General features: G+C 43.5%; 1 protein-coding gene across 3 annotated transcripts in view; it reads right to left on the bottom strand.

The window, feature by feature from the left end:
• Positions 1-24,650, bottom strand: part of UMAD1 (UBAP1-MVB12-associated (UMA) domain containing 1) — a 145,188-nt gene that overhangs the window by 37,825 nt on the left and 82,713 nt on the right. For all 3 annotated transcript variants that reach the window (XM_019508469.1, XM_019508471.1, XM_019508470.1), the window contains exon 3: positions 23,750-23,835. In XM_019508469.1, the coding sequence (XP_019364014.1) occupies positions 23,750-23,835 (86 nt within the window). The remainder of the gene's footprint in view (positions 1-23,749; positions 23,836-24,650) is intronic.

The following is a 24,650-nucleotide window of genomic DNA, read 5'->3' as shown; positions in this document are numbered from 1 at the left end:
AACTACTTCACAGTTAGGGCGGCTAGGAGCTGGAACCAACTTCCAAGGGAAGTGGTGCTGGCCCCTACCCTGGGGGTCTTTAAGAAGAGGCTGGATGCCTACCTGGCTGGACTCATTTGAGTCCCGTTTCTCTTTTTGGGGTTTTTTGTTGTTCTCCCGCCCTGGCGGGGGGTCGGGCTAGATCTACTAGGTCCCTTCCGACCCTTAATCTATGAATCTATGAATCTAGTGTAGACACAGCCTTACAGCTATATTAGATTTGCTCTCTCTAAAATATCAGTTACTTTACTAGAAGACATTTCTTATTATAATAAATATTTTATTTAGAAACCTAAATATATTGCAGAAAAAGGATCTATTTGACATTTCCAGTGAGTCTAACAGGTTCTCTAAGGAGAATATGTGAATGAACATTACTTTCCAAATACCGTACGCTGAAATTGCATTTAACAAATTTAAAACCAAAACAGAGGGATAAAGAAGTCATGACATGATCTAGTTACAGCAGAAAATGCACTGCATTTTCAACTCATGGCATCCTTCAATAACTTTTCTGAATTTAGTGACATCCTATTTCAAAAACTAATTTATTTCTTGCAGTGCTTACCTTCTTGCACCCTGCAGCACTCTTAAATTATTTCACAGGGAGGCAGGGCACCCTTGAAGGCATGACAGGGAGTGCTGCATAAGGCTTGGTGGGGAAGCTTGGGGAGGGAGGTGTCATTAGTCCCTGGAGGAGGCGAAAGGGGTGACAGTAACCTCTGGAGGCACAGAGGCTGGTGCCAGGTGAGGATGGCAGGGGCAGGAGGACCCCACTGTGCTCTGCTTTCTTTGCTAATGGCCCCAGTTTCTACCTGAGGGGGAGAGCATGGCTCTCAGATACCTCTAGCTGACCCTCCAGGGGCTTGCATGCCAGTGACCAAAACCATTTCGTCTTGAGAGCTCCCAATCTCAATGCTAGGAAACTGTACCTTAAGTGACAAAAAAAGAAACCCCAAATTAAAGCTGTGACACAAATCAGTAATGAACAAAGGCAGCATGCAATGACTGCCCCAAGACTAGAACATTTTTAGTCTCTACCGCTTCATTTTAGGAGATTAACTCTCAGGCCAAGCTACTATTTTTTCCTAATATAAGACAAAATATTTTGTAAAGTGAGAAGCATTATCAGTCATTATTTTTAAACAAAGAAGAGGACACTACTATCTATTAACCTAGAAAGGAACTGGTTGTAACACTGGAATAGAGATTTTCATACAATTTTTTATAATGCCTGATTTTCAACTGCTGATAGCTTGCCAACACTAAAGCTACTGGGCTGACGTTTCCTAATTATCATACAAAGGAAAGATTGAAGCATGTCAACAACACCCAAAAAGGTATCATTTTAAAGAGGGATCTTGATTTCTGTAACACTAATGATATCTGGGCCTAGCCAGATAAAAGAAAGCTTATATTTTTTTCTAGATGTAGTCTGGTATACTTCTAACTACAGAGCTATTTTTGCAGCCCTCTCTCATGTTAGCTAACCACTGGAATCAATGGGACAGCATGTACAAGTGAGGTTGCAAGAATTCTCATTGTGCAGCTGAAAAGAACAGAGCTACTATTAAATTGCAATGACTACCTGGAAGAAAACAAGGAATGCTCTCAACATGCTGTTGGGGAATACCATATAAAGACTTGGCCCTCTGCACCCCGATGACATTCGTCTGCCTGTCCCCACCAAAGAAAAATGCTAGCCACCTGGTTGGACTGGAGTTCCTCCTAGATTTCACCTGCCATGACTTTGATGTTTCTCTAGGTTCTGGGAGGAATGATGTTCGCCCCAGTCTGACCCTGGCTGCAGGTGGCCCCAGTGGAATTCAGCTTCAAAAAGACAACGAAGAAGAAGAAAAATAAAAGGAACGAAAACTGCCAGGCAGGCTTAGCTTCTACCTTGCCCGCAGCCTGCCGGCACTTGCAACTCCTGCCACACAGCTTTTTGTAGCTTAATCAGGTGACTGAAATGCTGCCACAATAATTAACAGATTGTGGCAGCAGTTAACCCTGCTATGATCTGTGAGCTTCTCCCAGCTCCCAGACCGGCTGGTCTGCCGCCCTGTTCCTGGGGTTTCACTGAGCTGGGTGTTCAGCAATTCCACCCAACTTGCCTTCCTTCACTCTCCTCCCATTTTGCCTGGGCTGCTTGGCCGGAAATAGCTCCCGGAGAACCCGGAGAGCTAATCCAGCACACCTGGCGTGTTAATAAAGCTGGCTTTGGATGCACTGGGAGTTTCCTCCACAGTGTGGTGATCTTCTCAGATAACTTGCAGCTGGGGCTGTTGGGCTCCTGTGAAGAGGCACCGTCAACCTCTTCACACATGCTGAGATCAGCCAGATGGAAACCTCTTGTATTTCCCTCCTACCCTGCATAGGTGAAGTATGGGAGAATGCATTGCATCTTCAGCAAACAGATCAACAAAAAAACGATTTTGTACTTATACAATGTAAAGCCAGGGTCATTCATAGGAATTAGTTTCAATTTGGAAGGCAAAGCAGTAACAACATGGTGATTTTGAAAATAATTAAGGAACAGTGGATCACAACAAAAGGAAGCATCTCTCAAAAAGTAGGTACGTCTGCTCACCCTAAGGTATCTCTCTAAGCCTACTGTATTTGGAATATAAGCTGTAAAGACAAGCCAATCATCCTTTTTACTTAGGGCATGGGTGTTTATGCGGTCAAAAAAATCCAAATGCAACTAAAAAAGCTAAAAGTGCATTACATTCATTTCTTAATATTTAAACTATGGAATTAAAACAAAAAATTAGAACTGACTTTGTTCTTTCTTATAATAATACATATAACAAGCGAACAGATTAAAATGAAGGAACTTCCACACAATGCAAACTGCTTTACAAAATTGAGAAGACTCAGAATTTGATTGGGTTTTTATATACTTCATACTGATAAAGCCAAGTCAATACATGCATGGTCATGTCGACCTTTTGGGCTCTTATACATGTACAGGGAGGCTGCTCTGGAGAACTGTATTTACAGTGTGTTGGAGTAGACTCGATTAATCAATTAACTGAGTCTGCTGGAGCATCGCAATTACTGTGCTCCAGCAGACTCCAGTGTCACATGCTCTCGTGCTGGAAAATGGTGGTGGTGGTGCTTTAAACTAAAGCTTGTGTGACAAACTTCAGTTTAAAGCACCCCACCACCATTTTTCAGCGTGGGGATGCTGATACACAAGACGCTCCGGGTGCTTTTAATTAGTGTGGCTCTTGGAGCTGCTCCAATTAAAGTGCTCCCCCCTGAGCAAGTTTATAAATGCCTTTGTTGGCAAAGCTATAGAAGCAACACATTACCTGGAGTTCTGAGCAGAAAACACATACTCCTGGCTTACCAGCACCACATGAATGCTTTGGAATTACACTTGGGCAGCTTATACTTACACTTTTCTCCTCATGTGGCAGTGGAATGGGTAGTACTGCTTCCTTTTGCTGCCAGTCCAAGCAAAAACTGAGAGTCCGCTTAATCTTTCTTTAAGGTTGCATCTTTATTAGTTCTACACTGATGCCATTTTACGCTACATAATGTTGTATTAGAACATAGATTCATGGATGATACGGTTGGAAGGGACCTCAGTAGGTCAGTGAGTCCGACCCCCTGCCCTGGGCAGGAAAAAGCCCTGGGGTCAGATGACCCCAGCTAGGTGCTTGCCTAGTCTCCTCTTGAAGACCCCCAAGGTAGAGGAGAGCACCACCTCCTTTGGAAGCCCATTCCACATTCTAGCAACCCTTACCATAAAGAAGTTATTCCTGATGTCCAACCTAAATCTGCCGTCTGTCAATTTGTGGCCAGTGTTCCCAGTTACTCCAGGGGGTGCCCTAGTAAACAGAGCATCTCCTATTTCCTGCTGCCCTCCCCTGATGAATTTATAGGCAGCCACAAGATCACCTCTCAGCCTTCTCTTGCGCAGGCTGAAGAGATCTAGGTCCCTCAGTCTCTCCTCATAAGGCCTTGCCTGCAGGCCTCTGACCATACGAGTGGCCCTCCTCTGAACCCTCAAGATTCTCCGCATCCCTCTTGAAGTGCGGCGTCCAAAACTGGACGCAGTACTCCACCTGTGGCCTGACCAGTGCCGCAGACAGGGGAAGCATCACCTCCCTGGTCCTGTTCATCATGCACCTGCTAATGCATGATAAAGTGTAGTTAGCCTTGATCACCTGGTCACATTGACGACTCATGTTCATCTTGGACTCAACTATGACTCCAAGATCCCTTTCTGCCACTGTGCTGCTGAGAACGTCATCCCCCAGCCTGTAAGTGTGTTGGTGGTTCTTTTTGTCCAGGTGCAGCACTTTGCACTTGTCTTTGTTGAACTGCATCCTATTTCGTTCCGCCCATTTTTCCAACCTGTCCAGATCCGCCTGGATCTGTTCCCTACCCTCTGGTGTGTTAACTTCGCCCCATAATCATCAAAATGTGATGACACTAAAAGTTTTTAAGGAGAGTCTATACATTTTGAAGGCTTTATCAGGAACAGCAAAACGGGATTAGCTGCAAAGTAAGGGTGCTTACAATCTAATGTTTTAAGTAGAAGACAGGACCAGGGCTGCTGGTTGTCATTCCAGATGTGAAAGGGCAAACAAAACAAGCTCTGCAGTCCACGTCTGGCCCAGAACCCAGGTGAATTTAACATTACTGCCTCAGAAGATGCTGCTTCCCTTAGACGTAGCGGACACTACACAGGAAGTTGCAGAGACAGGTTGCTAAGTGACTGAAACAACTGTCACTCAGTGTGATAAGCAGCTGCATAACCATGTCAGGCTGGAAAAATAAATTGTGGTACTCTTGCAAAATGCAGCCCTACCCCACATCCCAGTAGACTGTATAGATCTTCATAGTATGAACATCCCTCTTGCATAGTTTGTTCAGCAGTGAAAGAGAACAATAACAATATTAAAATTATTATAGGTCTTCATTTTTAATAACCTAACAAGATTAACAGGGTCAGCTTTTACCCTTCAAAGCTACAGCAGTAGGTTCTCTACAGAACAAGGCACACATTACTATGCTGACTTGGATTCACTTCATATTTAAATACTATTCTCACAATCACAAAGGAATGACAGCAGACCATATTCTGAGCTGGTGTAAACCACAATGCATACAGTTAAGGAAACAGTGATACTCCAACTTGCAACAGCTTGAAGTGATTATACAATAACTGTAAAATCAAAATGTAAATTCTGTTTCACAAATTGGTAGCATCTGAAGAGAAGTACCAGCTTGCTGGGTCACTACAGACAGGCCCTTTTCAATCTCTTCTAATAATGGATAACTTCAGCATATATTTTGAATTGAAAGAACTAACCAAAGCAGAGGGACAATGGGGACTCATTTTAAGGGCTTTGTGGGTCAAAAAGGAGCACTCAAAATGAACATGGCATATGAGAAATAATCCAGCAACACCATAACTAGAATTCCAATCTACGCTTATTCTTTTATCCAACAGAGTCTAAGCAGCACTATTATCTACCATTTTCAGTATATTAATTATGTTTTTATGGTTGACAGGAAATAAGCCATTATAATTGACAAAATGGAGCAAAACAAGCATGAACAAAAGGTATCAGAGAGCATTCATGAGATAATGAACATATTTCCCCAAAGCAGATGTACTGGATTTAAACCATACAGCAAATCTAGTATAGGACTGACTCCCATCTTAAGCTTTTTAACCACTAAAGTAGAGAATATAACAGAGCTTTCACAAGGCAAGCTAAGAGCGAGTGAGTGAGTGAATCTAGATACACTCATATCCTACAAATAATTTTCCTTGTCCCCCACCCCACAACTAACTTGTAAAAAACAAAACAGATATACGAGACAGCCAGGCTTTGTTATCATTTAGGCAAGCTGACAGCCCTGGCATAATTCACTGCTAAAAACAAACATAGGAGGAAATATGCCAGAAATGTTCAGTCTCTAAACGAATTATTAAAAAGTGACCGGCTCAAAAATGTCAAAACCCCAACAGTATTAGTAGTATGTGATAATACCACTAATATCCAAGTAAAAGGGACATTATTACCAAAAGTTCATTTTTTCCCTTTTTTCTTGCATTTCACGATATCCAGCCCTACTTCAATCAATGGCTTACTTCCAAATATGACGCCTGAATAATCACTATTCACATCAGCTGCAGAATTCTGGAAAGGTCTCAAATTGACTTAAAAGGATCAGTTAAATATGGTTTGTATTATATTGCTTGGTTTTACAAAAATTTTCCAATTGTAATTATATACTTACTTCAACATGCTGCAAATTGCATTACCAACACTGGACCTCAAAAAATTACAGACAGATTTTACATTTGCTCCAGATCAGGGAGACTCTCTTTCCCTGCCGCTTCCACAGTTTACACCATCCAAATCTCAAAGAGATTCCACTGAGTCCTAACATAGTGTTCTGCATGAATTGCAGTACCTAACTATGGCTATCATGATAAGTACCATAGAAAGGTATATAATTATAAATGGCTATAACAACAACACATAAATTGGATAATGAGGGATTAAGCACTCCCTTAAGGGATTTTTATTTTCCCCTTTAAAATGTACAAAAAATTCTTCATACACAGGGGAGTAGCCACTAAATACTTAAGGGGTGAATGAAGCCAATGAAGGGGGAAGACAAGAACAAACAGCATGAAAATTAACATTAAAAATTCCTTTCATCTATAGTCCAAATATGGCTCTTAGTTTTTGGTACCTTCAGTTACTAGGACCTCAGATTCTGCCCATCAAACCTGCTGACATCTGTTGGCTCAAGGGGGTGTGTCAGGTCATCAACAAGAAGTGTGATATCAAATAAGACATGAGCTGCTTTACAAGATGACAGTACGGAGATATGAAGCACTGAAGTTATTACTATAAATATCTTCTTTTGTTTCTTGTATCAATTTAACCCCAGGGTGTCCTGAACACCAGACAGATGATAATCTTTATAAATCCTAAAACACAACCATACCATCTGTCAAACAATATTTTATAACTGTCTCAACATATACACCACGTAATTCAGCTGTCACAGAGGAGGACAAATATACATTTACTAATTTTCTTTGCCAAGGAAACAGTAAACTAAGCAATGTTACTAGAGGATGTTACCGAGGCTCCCAAATATTATTAATACCTCTAAGTAGTGTAACAGTGCTGATCCCCTAATGCTGGGATTCAGTATAACCCTAATTTTAAAATCTCAGTTAAACTAGATCAAAACAGGATAACTGAAAATTGTGTTAAAAAGTGCAAGGCTTATAAACTGAAACTCCATGAAACAATGATAAAACTACAGTATTTCCTAACACTATTTTATAGGTGAACTACAAAATCTGTGTTTCATAAAGACAGTATGGAAGCAAGTGAGTAATATTTTGGAAATAATTGGCCCTACTGTGTACCCAAGTGGAAAGGAATGGCAAAAAAGACAAGTTACCGGAAGAGGCCATAGGAGGTCCAAGAATCATACTCTTCAGATTTTCTCTTATTAAAATAACAAGTTACAGAGAGCCCTACCAACTTTAATTTTTTTAATCACTATTTTCCCCCGTGCAGGGAACACTGCCCCTGCTGCAAGCCCCGTCAGCTGTGGGGCTTGCAGCCATGGGAGCTCAGAATCATTGTATGCCAGGGGGGTACTTTAAAAGGTCCCAGGGGGTCTGCACAGGTGGGGATGAAGTGCCACTTCCTCACAGGAGCAGAGCCAGGGTGGGGTGAGGGCAGCAGCGTGGGCACCAGCCATAGGGGAAGAAGCTTGCACGTGGCTGCCATCGCTGCCATATACCACCCCACGCTGTTGCTCGGTGTGCAGCCGCTGCCACCCCCTCCTCTCCCCTCCCCTGCCAAGCCAGGCTTCCCCCTCCACTCTTGGACTGGCCACTGGGGTTACACTGCTCAAAAAAGGTTGAAAACCCCGGTTGTATGCCACCCTGACATTAAGGCCTTAATCTTAATTATTTCTTGGTATCTCAGAGGCCTGCATCATGAGCCTGGGCTCCCTCTGCACCAATAATAAGGCATGATATAATCTAACGTGCGGTTCCATAATCATGCCTCTTGCCATTCATGTGTGTCCCCCATGAGCCTCATAAAGTTCAGAGGTGTTAGCGGTGGCAGCGTTGGGAATGCTGCTGCCTCTGTGAGCCTTGTCAGCTGCAGAGCTCACAGGAGGGGCAGTGTTTTCCCTGATGCAAGGTCCACACCTCATGAGGCTCACAGTGTCCCAGTCTTCTCCCTGCTGCAAGCCCCACACCTCATGAGGCTCACAGCGGTGGCAGTGTTCTCCCCACAGTTCCCTACTGCTACCCCTGAAGCCGATGAAGCTCATAGTGGGGACAGCGTTCTCAGGGAACACTGTCCACACTACAAGCTCTGTCAGCTGCGGAGCTCACAGACGAAGCAGCCAATGCAGAAGGATCATGATGCCAGCCCCCGCACTCCACCAAACCAGCGATAAAGTGCAATGGGATCTAATGCACAATCCCACAATTGCACCTCAGATTCCATTGCACCTTTACCTGCACGTGTAGAGAGGCACTAGCACTCATTGAAAAGAATCTCAAAAATAGTATTTTCCTATGCCTTCAAACCTGGCACTCATGATTTGTTGTCTAACCTCCATACAGCTGTTTTCTAGCAGCTTTTGCTCCCACTCCAACTAATCGGTTCTTAGTTGCTCATTATTATAAACTAAACTATGCTCATTAGTTATGACAAATGAAAGATTCCTGTACCAAGCTGTGGCAGGCTGCACTCACCAGGTCATTGCTGGCCTGCTCTGCTCTCGCATCAGTGTGTTGCAGCAGATCCACTTGCCCGCCATGACTTGGTGTTATTTGAGGTTCCACTGGAGGATGTTAAGTGTCTTCCAAACTTTGGGTGCCTTGGCTGGTGTTTCTTCTGTGGCACACCTTACCTCCCCTTTACCCCACCCCTTTCCACTCGGGTGTCTGGCTTGGGTCTCAGTGCAATCTGGATGAGCTGCAGGGCACTATCCACCCCTGGGCAGTTCATCTCCACCCCATTTACCCAACTGGTCGTACCAGAGACGATCCCAGCAGAGTGTGGGGCCCAAGGCAAAGCAGTCAGTGTGGGGCCCCCTCCCCCATCCCAGTTACGCCAGGGAGCGAAAGCCCCAGCACACTGGATGCGGCGGGACGGGTGGTGGCCGGAACTTCTGGCCGGAACAGGCAAAGAGCCGTCCAATCCACTGGGCAGGCAGATGGACTAAACTGCAACTGTGGCCTCTCTGCCCAGCTCTGCGGGGCGCCCCCCAAAGCAGGGGCCTGGGGCGGTTGCCCTGATTCGCTCCCCACCCAGGGATGATCCTGGGTGGTACCAGTGTTTCCAATCAGAAAAGGAACAACTTATCAGTACTCAAACAGAAATTCTCGCTGGGGTGCATGCTATCAGGGCAATGATGCTCGCTGCATTGGACACCTCTTCCTTGGTGCCCTCCCCTATGCATAGGGTATACTGTGTGCCCATCGTGTAACTTCTGCTTCAGGGCGGTGACCCCAAGAGTACTGGGCTCTGGATTGGCTGGCTCCTGGTCACATCTGATAGCACCCTATAGGATGACTTCCCATGCTCTTGCTTCTCCTACAGTCCTGGCACTGCCCACTCCCGGGTCTCAGGGCCTGAAAGCGTGATGGTGTAGTGACTTCTGAGCCCTGGCTCCCTGCTGGGCTTGCTTCCCAGGCAGGACTGGTCGGTGAGTCCTGGGATGTCTCTGTCCCGCCCCAGCCACCCTGTGCGTACCTGTGGGTCACATCCAGCACGGGCGATGTGTTGAGGGGCTCCGAACCCCTGGCTCCATGGGCAACTGTTGCCTCTTTCTTGCCTCAGTCTGGTCTGTGCGGGTCACCTCCAGTTTGGGTGGACTCCATACCTTTAAAAGCTGAGAGCTCAGATGCAGTGGAGAAGCCCCTGCTGCAGTTGAAGCTGCTGAGCTGCCCAGCAGTCCGTCAATCTGCAGCTCTGCTGGCTCGTGCCGGCTGTGGGAAAGGTGTCCAGAGGCGCTGCCAGTGCTCCCTCTTTCCTGCTCCCCCCAGTGTGTGTCTGGCTGGCTCCTCTTACCCCAGGTGCTTTGAGGAGCCAGACCAACCCATAGCCCCGCTTCCAGCTGCAGAAAGCCGGATGAAGCCACATGCAAACCTGGAACCCGGCGGTGCAGTGAGTGGGGCATGGGCCTGCCACAATTATTATACACGGAACTATGCTCATTAGTTGTGATAAATTAAAGATTCCTATATCAAGCAGTTTTGGATCCAAATTTTAAAAACCTACACACTTGACTCAATGTCACACATTATTTAAAGAGCAACAAAAACATCATGCAGGCCTCTGAGATACCAAGAAATAATTAAAACCAAGGCCTTAGTGGTAATAAATGTCAGGATGGCATATAAAAAGAAGATGGCGGGGAGGAAGAGATCCAAGGCTAAACTAGAAAGTTTCTCAACACTATGCATAAAGGTTAAGCCAAAAAAAGAGGGCAAACATTTCACTCAGACACTGCATATATCTAAAATTATATGACTATGTATAATAAGTCATGCACATTAGGAAAATGCCATCAATAATGGCACAAACTGAAAGTGTTTGAGCTCATACCATGCAACTTTTAAAAAATCCCCTCTTGTCATGCCAACGCATTACATGCGACTGAGGGATAGTTTACTTTCATATTCTGGTTCATCCATATATTTTTCAAGGCATAACTTTAAAAAGACGCATAATAATTAATTACACCAACATATTTACAGCTTGCTTTTTATGATGGTAGCCATGGTAATGAATGCCTGTGTTAAGATCTCAGGGATGTATTTGGTTTCAGGCTCAAACACCCTTCATCAGGCTCTGGGAATACTGGCATTTCATTATCAGCCAATAGGCATTGTTAGAAAAATGTGATTTTTTTTCTTTAACATTTCCATGTAATTTATTAACTTTCATGTCACTACAGTGAACCATTAATGCTTGCTTACTTCAAAAGCACAAAATGTAGTTAGCAGACATTGTTGCCCTTTGTTTTAGGGTACAGACAGCAGTCTTTTAAGAATGGTGAGCCACTTCAATGGAGCTACGTCCAAAGATGGGCTGCTCCTTCCCTCCCAGCCACTGCTAACCCCTCTCCCCATCCAATGCCATTGCCACTTCTCCCTCCACCCCCTTGTAGTGCTGATATGCTGCCAAATCACTACAAATGTCCTGGCTTTGCAAGCTAGACATGGCCCACAGGGTCCTGTTCTATGAATACAGGCAACCCAGCTTAGCACTCCTAATTGGTTCTGGAAAAACCAAGTGCTAAGCAAAACAGCATTACGTGAAACCCATTTCTCCATAGGGTGTAATGTAAATAAATATAATTGGTTCCACACAACCTGCTGGCCCAGACCCCACACTCCTGCCACCCCGTCCCAGGCCCCGCCAGTCAGGAATTTACAGCGAGAAGGCAGCGGGGATCCAGCCAGCACGAGGGAGGCAGTGGGGCCACCCACCCACCAGTACCCATGCTCTGCTCGGCCCAGTGGGGGCTCCCGCCAAGGTACCTGGCACTGGGACTATCTGCCGCTGCCAGATTGCTTCAGGCTCAGGATGGTATCCATGCCCCACTAGTGTGTGAGTGACTGGAACAGGGCATGGGCTGCAGCCCAGGGGCAGGGGGACTGCAGCCTGGGGAAGGGAGGAGCTCTGCAGGCTCGGCCCCGGTGCAGCCTGGGGTGGGGGACAACATGCACATGTCCTGGGACCCCAAGCCCCATGCTCCCGGCCTCTGCCCATCTGCCCCTTCTTGCTGCCACTGCCACTCTTCCCCACCTGCCCGCTGGCCACAGGCTCCTGCTGCCCTGCTCTGGGTCCTTCTGGCCTTGGTCCTGGGCACCAGCCCTGGCTCTGCGGTCATGCATCCCCCTCCCCCACTTTTCACCACCGCCACTCCTCCACATCAATTCCAGCACCATGTGCAGGAGCAAACCCCACTTTCCTGCTGCCCTGCCCTGAGCCCCACTGGCTATCACTCACCTCTTCACTCACTGACGCCTCTGTCGCTACTTCTCTGCAGCCCTGCAGTGAGTGTTATAACAAAATGCTCTGGGTGCTAACTGAAAACAGGTACATATTAACATGGCACTATAGCGAAACCGCATTAAGCGAAAACGCATTAAGTGGGGGTTGCCTGTATAAATGCAAGGGCCAATACAGGACAAACCTCCATAGCACTTTCAGAGATTCCTTTTTACCCTTTCCTGTTCTGTTTTCAGAATTAATATGGGAGTCTTAGCCATACCTCCATCTGATTACTAGCAATATTATTCTCTTTAAGATGAAGAGCAGGCAAGTCTCACTGTGTGAATGCCAAATTTGCAGAGGAAGTTTTACAGCTCTCACCTTCAGCTCTGGAGATTGAATCCTTGGCATATGGGCCATTGATGTTCTAGTCTACAGGCTGTAAACCTTCAAACTTTACTATCCAACATGATAATGTGATTCTACCATTGTCAGGCCATCTTACTCTCAAGTAAATTAAAAGAAAAATTGAGTGTGAATATGTGGAATCCATCCCAAAGAACTCTAGTGACAGGATGGTTTTGATTTAAATCAAATCGATTTAAATCACTGGTCAGGAAGCCTTGATTTAATCCCTGCTTTCTACAAAAAGTGCATTCATGTTGTTTGATATCCTTTATTCATTTAACTTCTTGAAATTTTGCACTTTTAGAGAAAGGTAAGGGCTTGTCTCTGGGCACACAAACTTGCAGAGAGACTGCAAGGGCTGATGGGTAGGTAATCAAGTCTGCTATCTCTCATCTCCATATACTGCTGTTAACAAGGATGTTAGCTCTAGAGACACAAATCCACAATTAGAGAACTGAAACTAAGCATCACAGAGATGCTTAATGGGATCTTCTAGACTGAGCACTGAGTCCCATTGGGTGGAGTGGTTTTCTTTAATCTTTACTACTCTATATAGAAACCTCTGGGAACCCCCTAAGATTGGGCCCCAATATATTATGACCTATTTATGAAACTTTTCTAAAAAGATTACATGAATATGTTGTCTCAAATAGTATACAAGTAGAAGTTATAATTCCTATTCCATGATGATATCTTTGAGTTTTAACATATCTTAAAATTAAAACTACCTTTATATAGGGTTTTTTTAAAAGCATCTTAACAAAATGATTAAATAAAAAAAAGATTTAAATTAAAAATTCATTTTTTAAATTTTTATTTTTTTTAAATGTTGATTTTTATCCACCCTGCCCAGTGACAGGTAACTTCTTTCTGGACACAGTAGAACACAAAAAGGAGTAACAAGGAAGTAAAATACTTGTAGTGTAACAATATAATTGAAGGACAGACATTTCTTAGACCAATGGCGCTTAAGGTATGGCCTGTGGGCCAGATACAGCCCATGGAGCTGAGTCATCCAGCCCACGTGGCTCCTGAGAGGTCTGAAAATTCTACTGGCAAGTGAAGGTGGCAATTTTAATTCTTCCAGTTCAGGGAGCTCCATGGCAATTACTGTTACCATTCCCCATTGCTAAATTTTGAAGCTATGGGGAATACCATATGCTAGATATCATAATCCCATGTGCCAGACCAGGCCAGCACTTAAAGCTGGTGCATGGCCCCAGATATAGCATGGGGAGGGTTGTCAGTTTGCAGTTTCGGACACAGCACATGGGGCTGGACTCATTCATGGACCCAGCAAGTAGGGTCAGTCCTTGCGCTGGATCTGGCCCATGGACCTTGCTTTCCACACTTGATCCAGCTCAGGGACTAGCTACACCCTATTTACTAGACTACTGCATTAGAAAGGGTGAGCACCACTGCTTCAGACAGACAACTGCAAAACAGTCTAGTATTGAAAGAGGAGGTATATTGGATATGAGTTTAACATATGGGAAGAGAAGTTCTTGATGAAATGATAGAGTTTTCTGAGGTCTTATATAGACCCAAACCTGTAAATTCAAAGGAGAAAGAGAAGTAATTGGAATAAAATCCTTTGCCTCCAATGTCTTTTGGTACCTTTTCTACAGCTCTAAATTCCCTGAATAAGAATAGGATTGAGCAGCTTGGGAAGAAGAAAGGAATGGAATTGGATAAGGTACCTTCTGTGTAAATATTTCAAATATCAACTATGACAGTCTGCTAGCTGTCATTTAAGTGACATAAGTTGTCTTTTTATGCACCCCTTTTGGAGACATCTTGAAAGTGGTCTGGAACTGTCAGATATCATATCATCAAAACTGAAACTGGCACAGAAACTGGTGCTGGAGTTTGTTTAACCTTTACACAGGCCTTGAAAGTTCTTTTATTTTAATGTCAATGTTGCCATGGATGATGCTTGCTAGTATCTGTGAGTCTGAGAACAATGAGGGGATGGGTACTTTTACCTCTAATAACTGAACTTTTGTTTACCAAATCTTGTAATGGTCTGTTGGAGCACTCCCATTAACTTGGCTGTGTATTATGTCCTTTTTCTCCCCTTGAGGACTTCATCCATTAATTAATCATCCGTCTCCCTCTAAGAGAAATTCCTCTATCTTAATCTATGTTTCTGAAGGCAAATTCAAGATCTAGAAGATGTATGCTGTCACAGACAGCAGATGCAGATACTCTCAGCAAAAGCATCAGTGCCATCAAATGAAACCCTTACAATCATTTTTTCCCCACAAACTGTCCTCCAGAAATGAGGCCACTGGGAAGATATTTTGCAGGAATCCAGCCAAAGATCACAAACATTCTCATTCTCCCTCTAAAGATGGTAATGGAAACCATATCTTAACAGCTTAACAAATAGCTATTATTACGCTAAAAATAGAAGCAAATACTTTTCTGTCCAGTATATTCCCTTTCCTTCCCCCTTTATCAGGAAGACGAGTAATTTCATCACCTTAAACTCAAACTGCATTTTCTATGGCAAGTGAGTTTTGAGGTAAGCATGCATGGAAAGAGCAAGAAGCAACCTTTGTGTAGCAACTCATGGGATTTATTCTTCTTTTTGCTGGAGCAAATGTACTGCTTTTTCTGGCTGTAGTACAGAGTTCAGAAACAGAGACATAATTCTATTTTTGGATGAAGAACCTAGGACATTGGAGACCTAAAGGAGCTGTAAAAAGTCTTCTCTTCACTACAGCTACCATTTCATCAATTAAAAAACAAAAAACCCCACAGCTTCAGGTAGGCAAGACACTGCCATAATCCTCACATTTATGACCCAGAGAAGTCTAGTTCCTCTGTTCAGGATCTGTTTGCAGTATTTACATGGGCACAACTAGCTCCTTTTCCAAGAACCTGTCCGATACAATGGTAAAAGTTTTTTTTCCATGGACTGCCACCCTGCCAGGGTGGAGAGGTTTCCATGCACTGATAACCCTAAAGAGCAACACCATCAGGACTCTTATACTCCTGGTAGAGTCACCCACGGTGATAAGGTCAAGGGTGACGTATTAGACAAAGAGCAGTCCAACAAACATAAAGACCTCAATGATGGAGTGGGCGGAAGGAGGCATACTTCTCAATGGCTGCAAAGGCAGATGAAGACTATAGTGGAAGAGTAGCTCCAGTCATCTTGGATTTTCTTGCTACTGGAAACAGTTTTCTCCTTCACCAAGATCTGTGCAGTTGCCGATGTGCAATGGCCTTGTCACGTAAAACAAGTCACACATAGGTTTCTCTCACTGGATTCAATCACCAGTACCCATAGCCACTGCAAAGTCCTATGGTGATGGAGCAGTGGTGACAGGAACAGAAGAAGCGATTGCCAGGAGTCCCTAGTCATGGATCCACATGCAGGTGGCACTCACTTGTCGGTTGCTTCACCCTCGGAATGGGACAGGAGAGTGATTCAGCAAGTGTGATCATGACTGAGCAGCCCCTTTTAGGATCCCCTCTGCTCCCCCACATGGGGAGGGGGCTAGAAAAAGTGTTCCAAATATAGGCTGTCCCACCTTATCTTACCCAGCTGGATAGCTACTTCACTCAAATTCCGCTTGAAACACAAAACTATCCTTCACATGCTGGAATGTATGAACCCTACTAGATGACCCAAACAGCAACAGACCTGAACATACAGAAGTTATTGTCGTGCAAGAACTCTCATGATACAACATCAATATCACTGCTCTCAACAAGACGAGACATGCAGATAAAAGCCATCTGAGGGAGGAGTGGGGCGGTTATACATTCTTCTAGAAAGGGAAACCTGCAAATGACAAGTGAACACACAGTGTTGGTTTCGCCATTAAGAACCAGACCGTCAGCCGAATGACTGAATTCCCTGTTGGCATCAACGAGCACCTCATGACCCTCTGCCTCCAACTGACCAACAATTTGTTTGCTACCATCATCAGTGCATGTGCCCCAACACTTGATGCTGTGGAAGAATAAAAAGAATAGTTTTATGCTGACCTTGATGAAATCCTGACTATCATCCCAAAAGAGGACAAGAGCATCCTCCTTGGAGATGTCAATGTGAGGGTTGGCTGCAACTTTAACATGTGGAAGGGCACCACTGGGTAGGAAGGAGTGGGTAAGGCCAATTCCAACTGCACCCTCTTACTCAGTAAGTGTGCAGAGTATGACTTTTTCATTACTAACACTAACTGCAGACAACGTGACAGGTACAAAACAACATGGTAACATCCCTGCTCAAAACAATGGCACCTTCTCGACTATGTCATCATAATAATGCATGACATCCACATTACATGTGTTATGAAAGGAGCTAATGGCTGCTGGACCAATCATTGCTCAGTGAGGTCAATCACATCCAGGGTTGTACTGAAACACTGAAAGCACCCCAATTCAGTCTGCAGACAGTACAACATCAAATGCCTTCAGACACCTAGACACTGCAAAGCGCTACAAACATGTCTCAGCAAGAAACTCACCAATCTTTGGACTAAAGGAAAACTGACAAGCTCTAAAGGAGACTAACCATGAGGTTTGCATGAAATCAAGTGGCTTTATCACTCGACACCACAAAGACTGGTTTGATGAAAACAACGTTGAGATTAAAGACCTCCTCGATCAGAACAGAAAAGCTTCCTGTGACTGGCAAAAGCATCCTATGACCAGTCAGAAGCAGGGAACCTTTTGATGGCTTAAAGCTGAAGCCCAGAAGAAGATTTGCAAAATCAAAAACAGAGAAAGCAGAGAAGAAAGCAGAAGAAATCTAACAGTTTGTTGATAATTATAACCTGCAGAGCTTCTTCAATGCAGTCAAGGCCGTGTACGGTCCAAGCTCTTGTGGACTCACCCTGCTTAGATCTGAAGATGGCAGTAAATTCAAAGACTATGAGCCCATCAAAAACTGCTGGAAGGAGCACTACAAAAAGCTCCTGAACCAAGATTCGACGGTGATGGATGAAACCATCAAACCAATACTGCAGCATCCAGTAAAGGAAGCACTTGCCAGTCTACCAACCCCTGAAGAAACCTACCAGGTGATAAGACAGAAGAAAAACAACAAAGCATCTGGCCTTGATGGCATACCAGATGAAATTCTTCTATGCTGGTACGAAAACTATGACCAAAACACTGTTTCTCAAAATCTGGAACACTGAGGAAATTCCTGCTGATCCAAGGAATGCCAATATTTTCATCACTTTTAAAAAGGGTGATAAATCTGACTGGGGAAACTATCAAGGTTATGCCCTCCACTCCATTGCTGGAAAGATCCTGGCTCTAATTCTGCTGAACTGACTGCTCCCTCTTGCCAAGGAAATCCTTCCTGAGTTTTAGTGCAGCCTCAGACCATTGAGAGGCACCACGGACATTATTTTTGAGGCCTGGCAGATCCAGAAAAAATGCTGAGAACACCATTGGGAACTGTATAGGGCTTTTATTGATTTGACCTAAGCCTTTGACTCTGTTAACTGCGAGGCTCTATGGAAGATCTTATCAAAGTTTGGCAGCCCAGGGAAATGTATCATCATCCTGAGACTCCTTCACAACCTGCCTCCATCCTATGCAGTGGCTCTACTACGGAGCCCTTTGCCATTCAAACTGGCATCAAACAGGGCTGCATGATCGCACCAATTTTGTTTTCCATCTTTCTGCGATCATCGAGATACTTATCTGTGACTATTTGCCACATGGCATAGGCACTGAGTACAGGATGGCCAGGAACCTTTTCAACCTTTCCTGCCTCCATGACAAAACAAAATTACTTTGGCCTCAGTTGTGGAACTTCAGTACGCCGATGATTGTGCTGATGTTGCACATATGAAGGAAGACCTAAAAGGGCCCTTAACTGCTTCTGTCAAGCATACCAGTACCTGGGACTGACCTTTCACATTGGAAAAACAAAAGTGCTTCACCAGCCTGCTCCAGGCCAAACAACCCCTCCAGCAAAGATCCGCATTGACGGACAGGAGCTGGAGAATGTTGAACACTCTGCATACCTCAGTAGCCACCACTCAAAGAAGGTGAACACTGATGAGGAGATGCAGCATAGGATCTGATGTGCCAGCTCTGCCTTCAGAAGACTGAATCATTGTGTGTTCAGTGATCACAGCATCAGGACTTGAACAATATAAGGCTGTGGTAATCCCAACTCTTCTCTATGGCTGTGAAGCTTGGGACCACCTGAAAAACTTGGAACACAATTACCAGTGCTACCTCTGGAAGAGACAAACATTAAGTGTGACACTGACACCACAAACTGGGGAAAACTAGCCCAAGACAGGGCTACATGGTGACGCCTTGCAAGAGAAGGTACTTACTTTGAGGAAAACTGTCTCACCCTGGAGGCAGAAAAAAACAGAAATGGAAGCAAAGGGAACAAGACCGAGAAATCTGCACTTTGACCCTCACTTTAATCACCCTCTATGGCATTAGCCAGAAAGGCTGATGCTCTAGGATCGGCCTTCTTAGCCATCAATGGACTCATTTACAAAATTTACATGACCCATAGGTGTGATCATCCTTGACCATGAGGGATTGCCACTGCTGCTAAGAAGCTCTCTTTAGGTACTGAAGACATATCTCAGTGCTTCGCACCAGACAATGGAAACCTTACTTCACAGTGGGAAGACTGCTAGGATAGTAGATATTCATTTGCAGCAGCACCTAAAAAGAACAACAGCTGCTTACCAGCAACATTTCCCCAGGGAACATTCTCCATGTATTATCCACCTGGTAACAGAAACAGCTGCTGCTTAACATTCGCAAATAGTGTATTTACATTCCTTTCATGTAATCTATGGGCATGTCCTTCCTTCCTAACGTCAGGTCACATATAGGGCTTTTTCATCAAAAACAGACACAATGCCAAGAAGTCTCACTGGAAGAAAAGAGTCAAGGTTATCAAAAATTGTCAAGTTCCCAGTGTTAATCAAAACCAAGCTGCAGTCAAAGAGGAACTGCAAAGATTGAATGCAAAATCTGGAAACTAAGAGATAATATAAAAACTTTTGGCTATGACAATGGATTGCAGAAGAGTCTTCATAAACATGAAAAGCCCCTAATGTTGATGAAAACTTCTTTACAGAATTCAATAAAAAGAGTGCACAGGGAGCAGTGCTGTTTGGATCTGCAATCAAGAAAAAGGATCTAGCTTGTCACTTCAGTTAGACTGCATGATTTTAAGGCAAGTGATGCTGACTTAAAAGAGGGAAGAAATGCTTCAACGTTATTTGCAAAACAGGAGAGTACGGAGAAAAAGTCAGAGGATAAATTAACATCTAGGCCATGAAAGAATGAAACACTTCCCACATTACTGAAAATGTTTCACTGCACTGCATACAAAATAAGACTATCTGTGACAAAGGACATGCCAGGAAAAAAGGAAAACCCAGAAGATATGACAGTTGCAAAGGGTAGAATATCTGAGCTCCCCTGTTCAAACACAGGGTCATAAACATCCACTGTTCATGACTGGGAAATCAAAACCTCTTAGATATTTTCCATAGGGCATTACTAAGCTTCCCTTCAATGATGACAATCAAGAAAATGTCTTGATGACAGATGACTGGTTCTTTGACTGTCTGAAGAAGTGAGATTGTCAGTTTAGTATCCAGAGCCGTGAAAGGTACTTCTTATTGGATAACTGCTCTCCATATCTCCAAGAGATGGTTGTTCGTAACATTTAGCTCAACGTTTTCAACTCCCTACCCCTATGGTTTTGATGCAATTTGTGAATCATGGTGCAATAAGAACAGGAAGGGAAATTACTGATCAATAAGGACCTACTAAAAGCACAGTGAGATGAAACAATTTGTGCAGGTTGGTTGCGGTATAAAAAGCAAATTCTATGGTATTTCCCAGATGTGTTCTGCTGGCTCCACCCCTCAGTGCTGACTGGCAGAGAGGCTCTGGCAGAGAGAAGGGATGAGGGGGTGCCTGCTATCTTGTCTGCTGGCTGCCCATCATGCAGCCCCGCCCCGTGACACTGACTGGCAGAGACGCTTTGCTGGGGGAGGAGGGAAAAAGGGGTGGTCACCATCTTGTCTGCTGCCATGCAAGCTGGCACCTTCCCTGCTGGGTGGCCTGCAAGACTGGGCAGCAGCAGCAGCGAGTGCTGCTGACTCCCACGGGGAGAGGGGGGGGGGAAACATTTACTTTATTTTGTGGACAATTCCAGAATTCACAGTTTCTGTAAAATCATGAATTAGGTAGACCCCTAGTGATCAAATATCACAAACGAGATGACTGTGCTCTACTGTGGACTCTAATACAGCTATATTGACAGTTCTGAACCGTATAAATTCGCCAGTTGGTATTTACCTTGCTATTGAGACATGGCAAGATACTCAGCTGAAAACAATTTCCAGCTGCTTCAAGAAAGGTACACTTCCTGTATTGGGGAAAAAGAAGAGCAACGTGAAGATACAAAAGAATCTGATGATCTCATGAATATTTCACCTTCTGGCATCATGCATCTGCTATGGCTGTGGATAAGCTAACTGATGAGGAATTACACAGACCCACAGCTGTTGCAACTAGCTCAAGTCAAAAGATGAGACAAGAAGGTCAAGAAGTTGAGGATGATTTTGGTGAAGCTCCACCTCTGACAAAAATAGAAAGGTTGAAGACTGAATGCAGTTCACCAATTCTCACAGCTGGACGGGCTCTGTGACAGGGTCCATAGAGGTATTCAGGCCACTGAATCTCATTCCCAGAACAAAACTGTGACTGAGAAACAGCAGTGCAAACTAACTGATTTCTTTCATCTAAAATGCCTCAATTTACCCTTTTAAAGAAAATGTACAAGCTGATACCCACCACAATGCACCTTTTAGTGGAAATTCCATTAATACTGCTGTGCTATTCTAATACATTCTGTGTAAATGCAACCCAAAAATCCTTTTCAACTCACAAAAAACTGTAAAAAAAATCAGTACAGAGTGGTATAGGAATAACTGCACAATCTAATAATAGTACTGTAATAATAATAGACATACACTGCACTATTACAATTACAGATGGTCTCAACCAGAGTACCATTAAGAATACATTAAATAAACTTGAAAAAAAAAAGAGTAGAGTGAATACTGTTCATATATCAGAAAAAAGTGGGTGCTGTTGGCCAGATAATACTCCCTATAACACCACCAGCTACCTAGGAGCAACACAGCACCAGGATGCTGAATTACTGCTACTAGCAAGCATCTACTGTATAAGCAGTATGTAATGGTGCCAAACAGGCAAGGGTGTGAATGAACATGATCATCTACGGTGCTGGAGTAGGGACAATGTGCCAATTCCATATAAGTCCATGCTAGACCATTCTGGACTGTCTACCACTGTATGCATCTCCTGTATTTCTTTTGCAACATACTTGCTCTTTATGGTTGGCTAGGTTGCTCAGACTCTTTTCTTGGTTCCAGATGAGACCCTGGTAACAAAGGACAGCCAAGTGATCTTGTATACCAGTTTAAAAGGAACTGATAGCATTATAACAGGAGAGCAATGGGAGTTTTAGAGAGTGATTCATGATGCTCCTCCACCTTTTCTCTGTTCTGCAGAGAAGAATCAGTAATATAGGGTCCAAAACAAGTTCTCTCTTCTTTCTTGAGTATCTGCTACTTTTTCCAGATCTGAAATTAATTGTGCTTGTGCAGACTCATGGGTCTGAACCACAACCAACATGTTCAGTTATTGATGAAATGTGGAACAGAGAGCCTTACATGACATCAGTCAATGCTTGTGTCTGTTTCTTTATATATTCAAGATCACAATGGCTCAATGTAGGTTTAGATAGTTTAGAAGCTGGAACCAAAAAAAACACTCACAATAAATTCTAGTGATAGTATCCTTTTTTGTTCTCTAATCCTTTTTTGCCCCTAAGGGACTGATTCTGCTTACAGTGGACATCACTAATAGATTTCTCTCCTTTACAATTTCAGATATGTTAATCTGACCACTACTCCTTGGGTACCACGGGTTTCTTGGAGCTTGGAAAGAAAGTGGTACACCTTTCCCCAACTCCACCACAAAAGGAAGTTTTTTGCTTCCTCTCCCCAGATGCACTGCGGCAGCCTCTGATCTGTTTTTCACAGACGTGACAGGTGTGTTAGATCTGGAAGGCTTGGCTGACTGAGTTTTTTATAGGACTAGCACTTAAGAGTCCATTTTTATGCTCCTTCTAAGCCCTCAGGGTGAAAGCACAGTATGTGCAGCCTTTTGAGGGACAGAAGCCTCCCACAAGGAAAGTGAGGCATCTTCTATAAATATCCAAAGGCAGACACAAGAGTTGTACTTCTTGAAGTCTGTTCCTTCAGACTCACCATCAGCTTTAAATTACAGAACAGAAATTCTAACCATTAAAACTTCAAAATTTATAAGGAATAAAACCTAAGTAGTAAAAGTCATGGTACCTGAGCCAAAAGCCAGTACCATCTATGAGATGCACCAGCTGGAAGAAACTGAGATGAATAAAGTGTCATGCTCAGAAACAGTGGGGAAAGAGACAGAGTGGCAGGAAAGGCGCCACTGAACGCAGCTATGAAAGGTTCGACTGTCAGAGCTCCATCAGTGGTGTGAATATGCAGAAGACCCTTTGGAAAAACCTCCAAGTTGTGAGCCCTTTCAAGTAGGATTAAAGAAGTTCTTATGAAAGCTGAGCATAGATTCAGGGTTTCCTACATGCAAATCCACTGCCTTGAAGACTATGGGAAAGCAGATTTGAAAGTTAAAACAAGAATTTTTTTGCTGGCTTTTCCAAAAGAGAGGAAAATGGTTCAGGAGTGAGATTCAGAGTTTGGAATGTGGGAGACCTAGTGCAACATCCAACTCTATCACAGACTTGATGCTTGACTGTGGCCAAGTCGCTTTGTCTCAGCACAGAATATTATTTCTCTGCTTCCCAAGGGTGTTGTGAAGATAAGTATTATAAAGTACACTGAAATTTAAATAAACCACAATAAGGGCCACATATACTTCAGACTCATAGAGAATGGCTTAATGCAATAGCTCTCATTTTGTAGAATGTTATTAGCTTTCACCATTGAAAAGGTGTTTGGATTTTTTTTGCATTTCTTTACCTCATTAACTTTTCTTTGGTTCTCAACAGAACCACTATATATTTCAATCCAGCCACACATGTACCACTGTCTGCAGAGTAAGAGCAAAATTTACCAGCTTATATTTCTAGAAATATTTCAAATGACAACAGTTTAATACTGTATTCTTTTTTAAAGAAATGCTTGTACATACTTAAGGAAACCGTCTCCTACCTGCATAGGTTTGGTGTATGTAGCTCCTGTCTCAGGAAATGAAGTTTTATCTTTAGATCCTCTTCTTTGTTCATCAAACACATCACCTAGCATGCAAAACAAAAAATATGTTTTAGTGTAAGGTCTTCTTTTTGCATAGGAGGTCTACAGTCCTCCTAAAATCACATTAGAAAAAAAATGAATATACATGCATTTGGGAGGTAGTCCATGCACCAAAAAATTACAAATACAATGGTAATAAATTAATTACACGAGAACAGATAAAGATCTAACCCAAACTATGAAAATATTGAGCTTGCTGGGCATATTCAAGGAGAACCATTCCAGTAACACCAAAATGCCTTCAGGCTCTGAAAAAGTCAAAGTAGGCATCTGAGGTCTAAGACCTCTCAGGATTTCAGTGAAAAGGCATGGAGCAGTTACTTCTGTCCCAGAAGTTGTGATGGATATTACAGCAGATGTGGACAAGATCATAATAAAGCCAAAGATACTGTGCACTTGAGCTGATTTTGCAGACCACAAGGTAAAAATAGTAATATTGGTAGGAGTGATGCAGAATTAGCAACTTACAATGGCAGAAAAAAATAACAGGCATTCTCTGGTTTTATTGCCCGACTACTTCCTGATTGGATTACCCTGTTAAGAGACTGGGGACATCCGTGTCACCGTGTAAGTTCTTGTTTATTTCAGAGGCAGTCAGTCCTTTACAGTGTAATCATATTTTGGAGCATTGCTTTTATGTTGTTTTGCAGCTTTCTGTGTGGATAGAGGCATTGGATTTGAAGCAGGAGGCTTAACATCTAGTGGAAAGGCACCTGAAAATCTCTCACAGATCCAACAAGGGCTATCATCTTTGCACAGCTCTTCCCTGCTGGAAGAACAGGTTTTCTACTGGCCACGT

The sequence above is a fragment of the Gavialis gangeticus genome, unplaced genomic scaffold (genome assembly GCF_001723915.1).
Source record: "Gavialis gangeticus isolate Ggan-Ray unplaced genomic scaffold, GavGan_comp1, whole genome shotgun sequence".
NCBI classification, from domain to species: Eukaryota; Metazoa; Chordata; order Crocodylia; family Gavialidae; genus Gavialis; species Gavialis gangeticus.
This window is presented reverse-complemented; position numbering and strand designations above follow the sequence as displayed.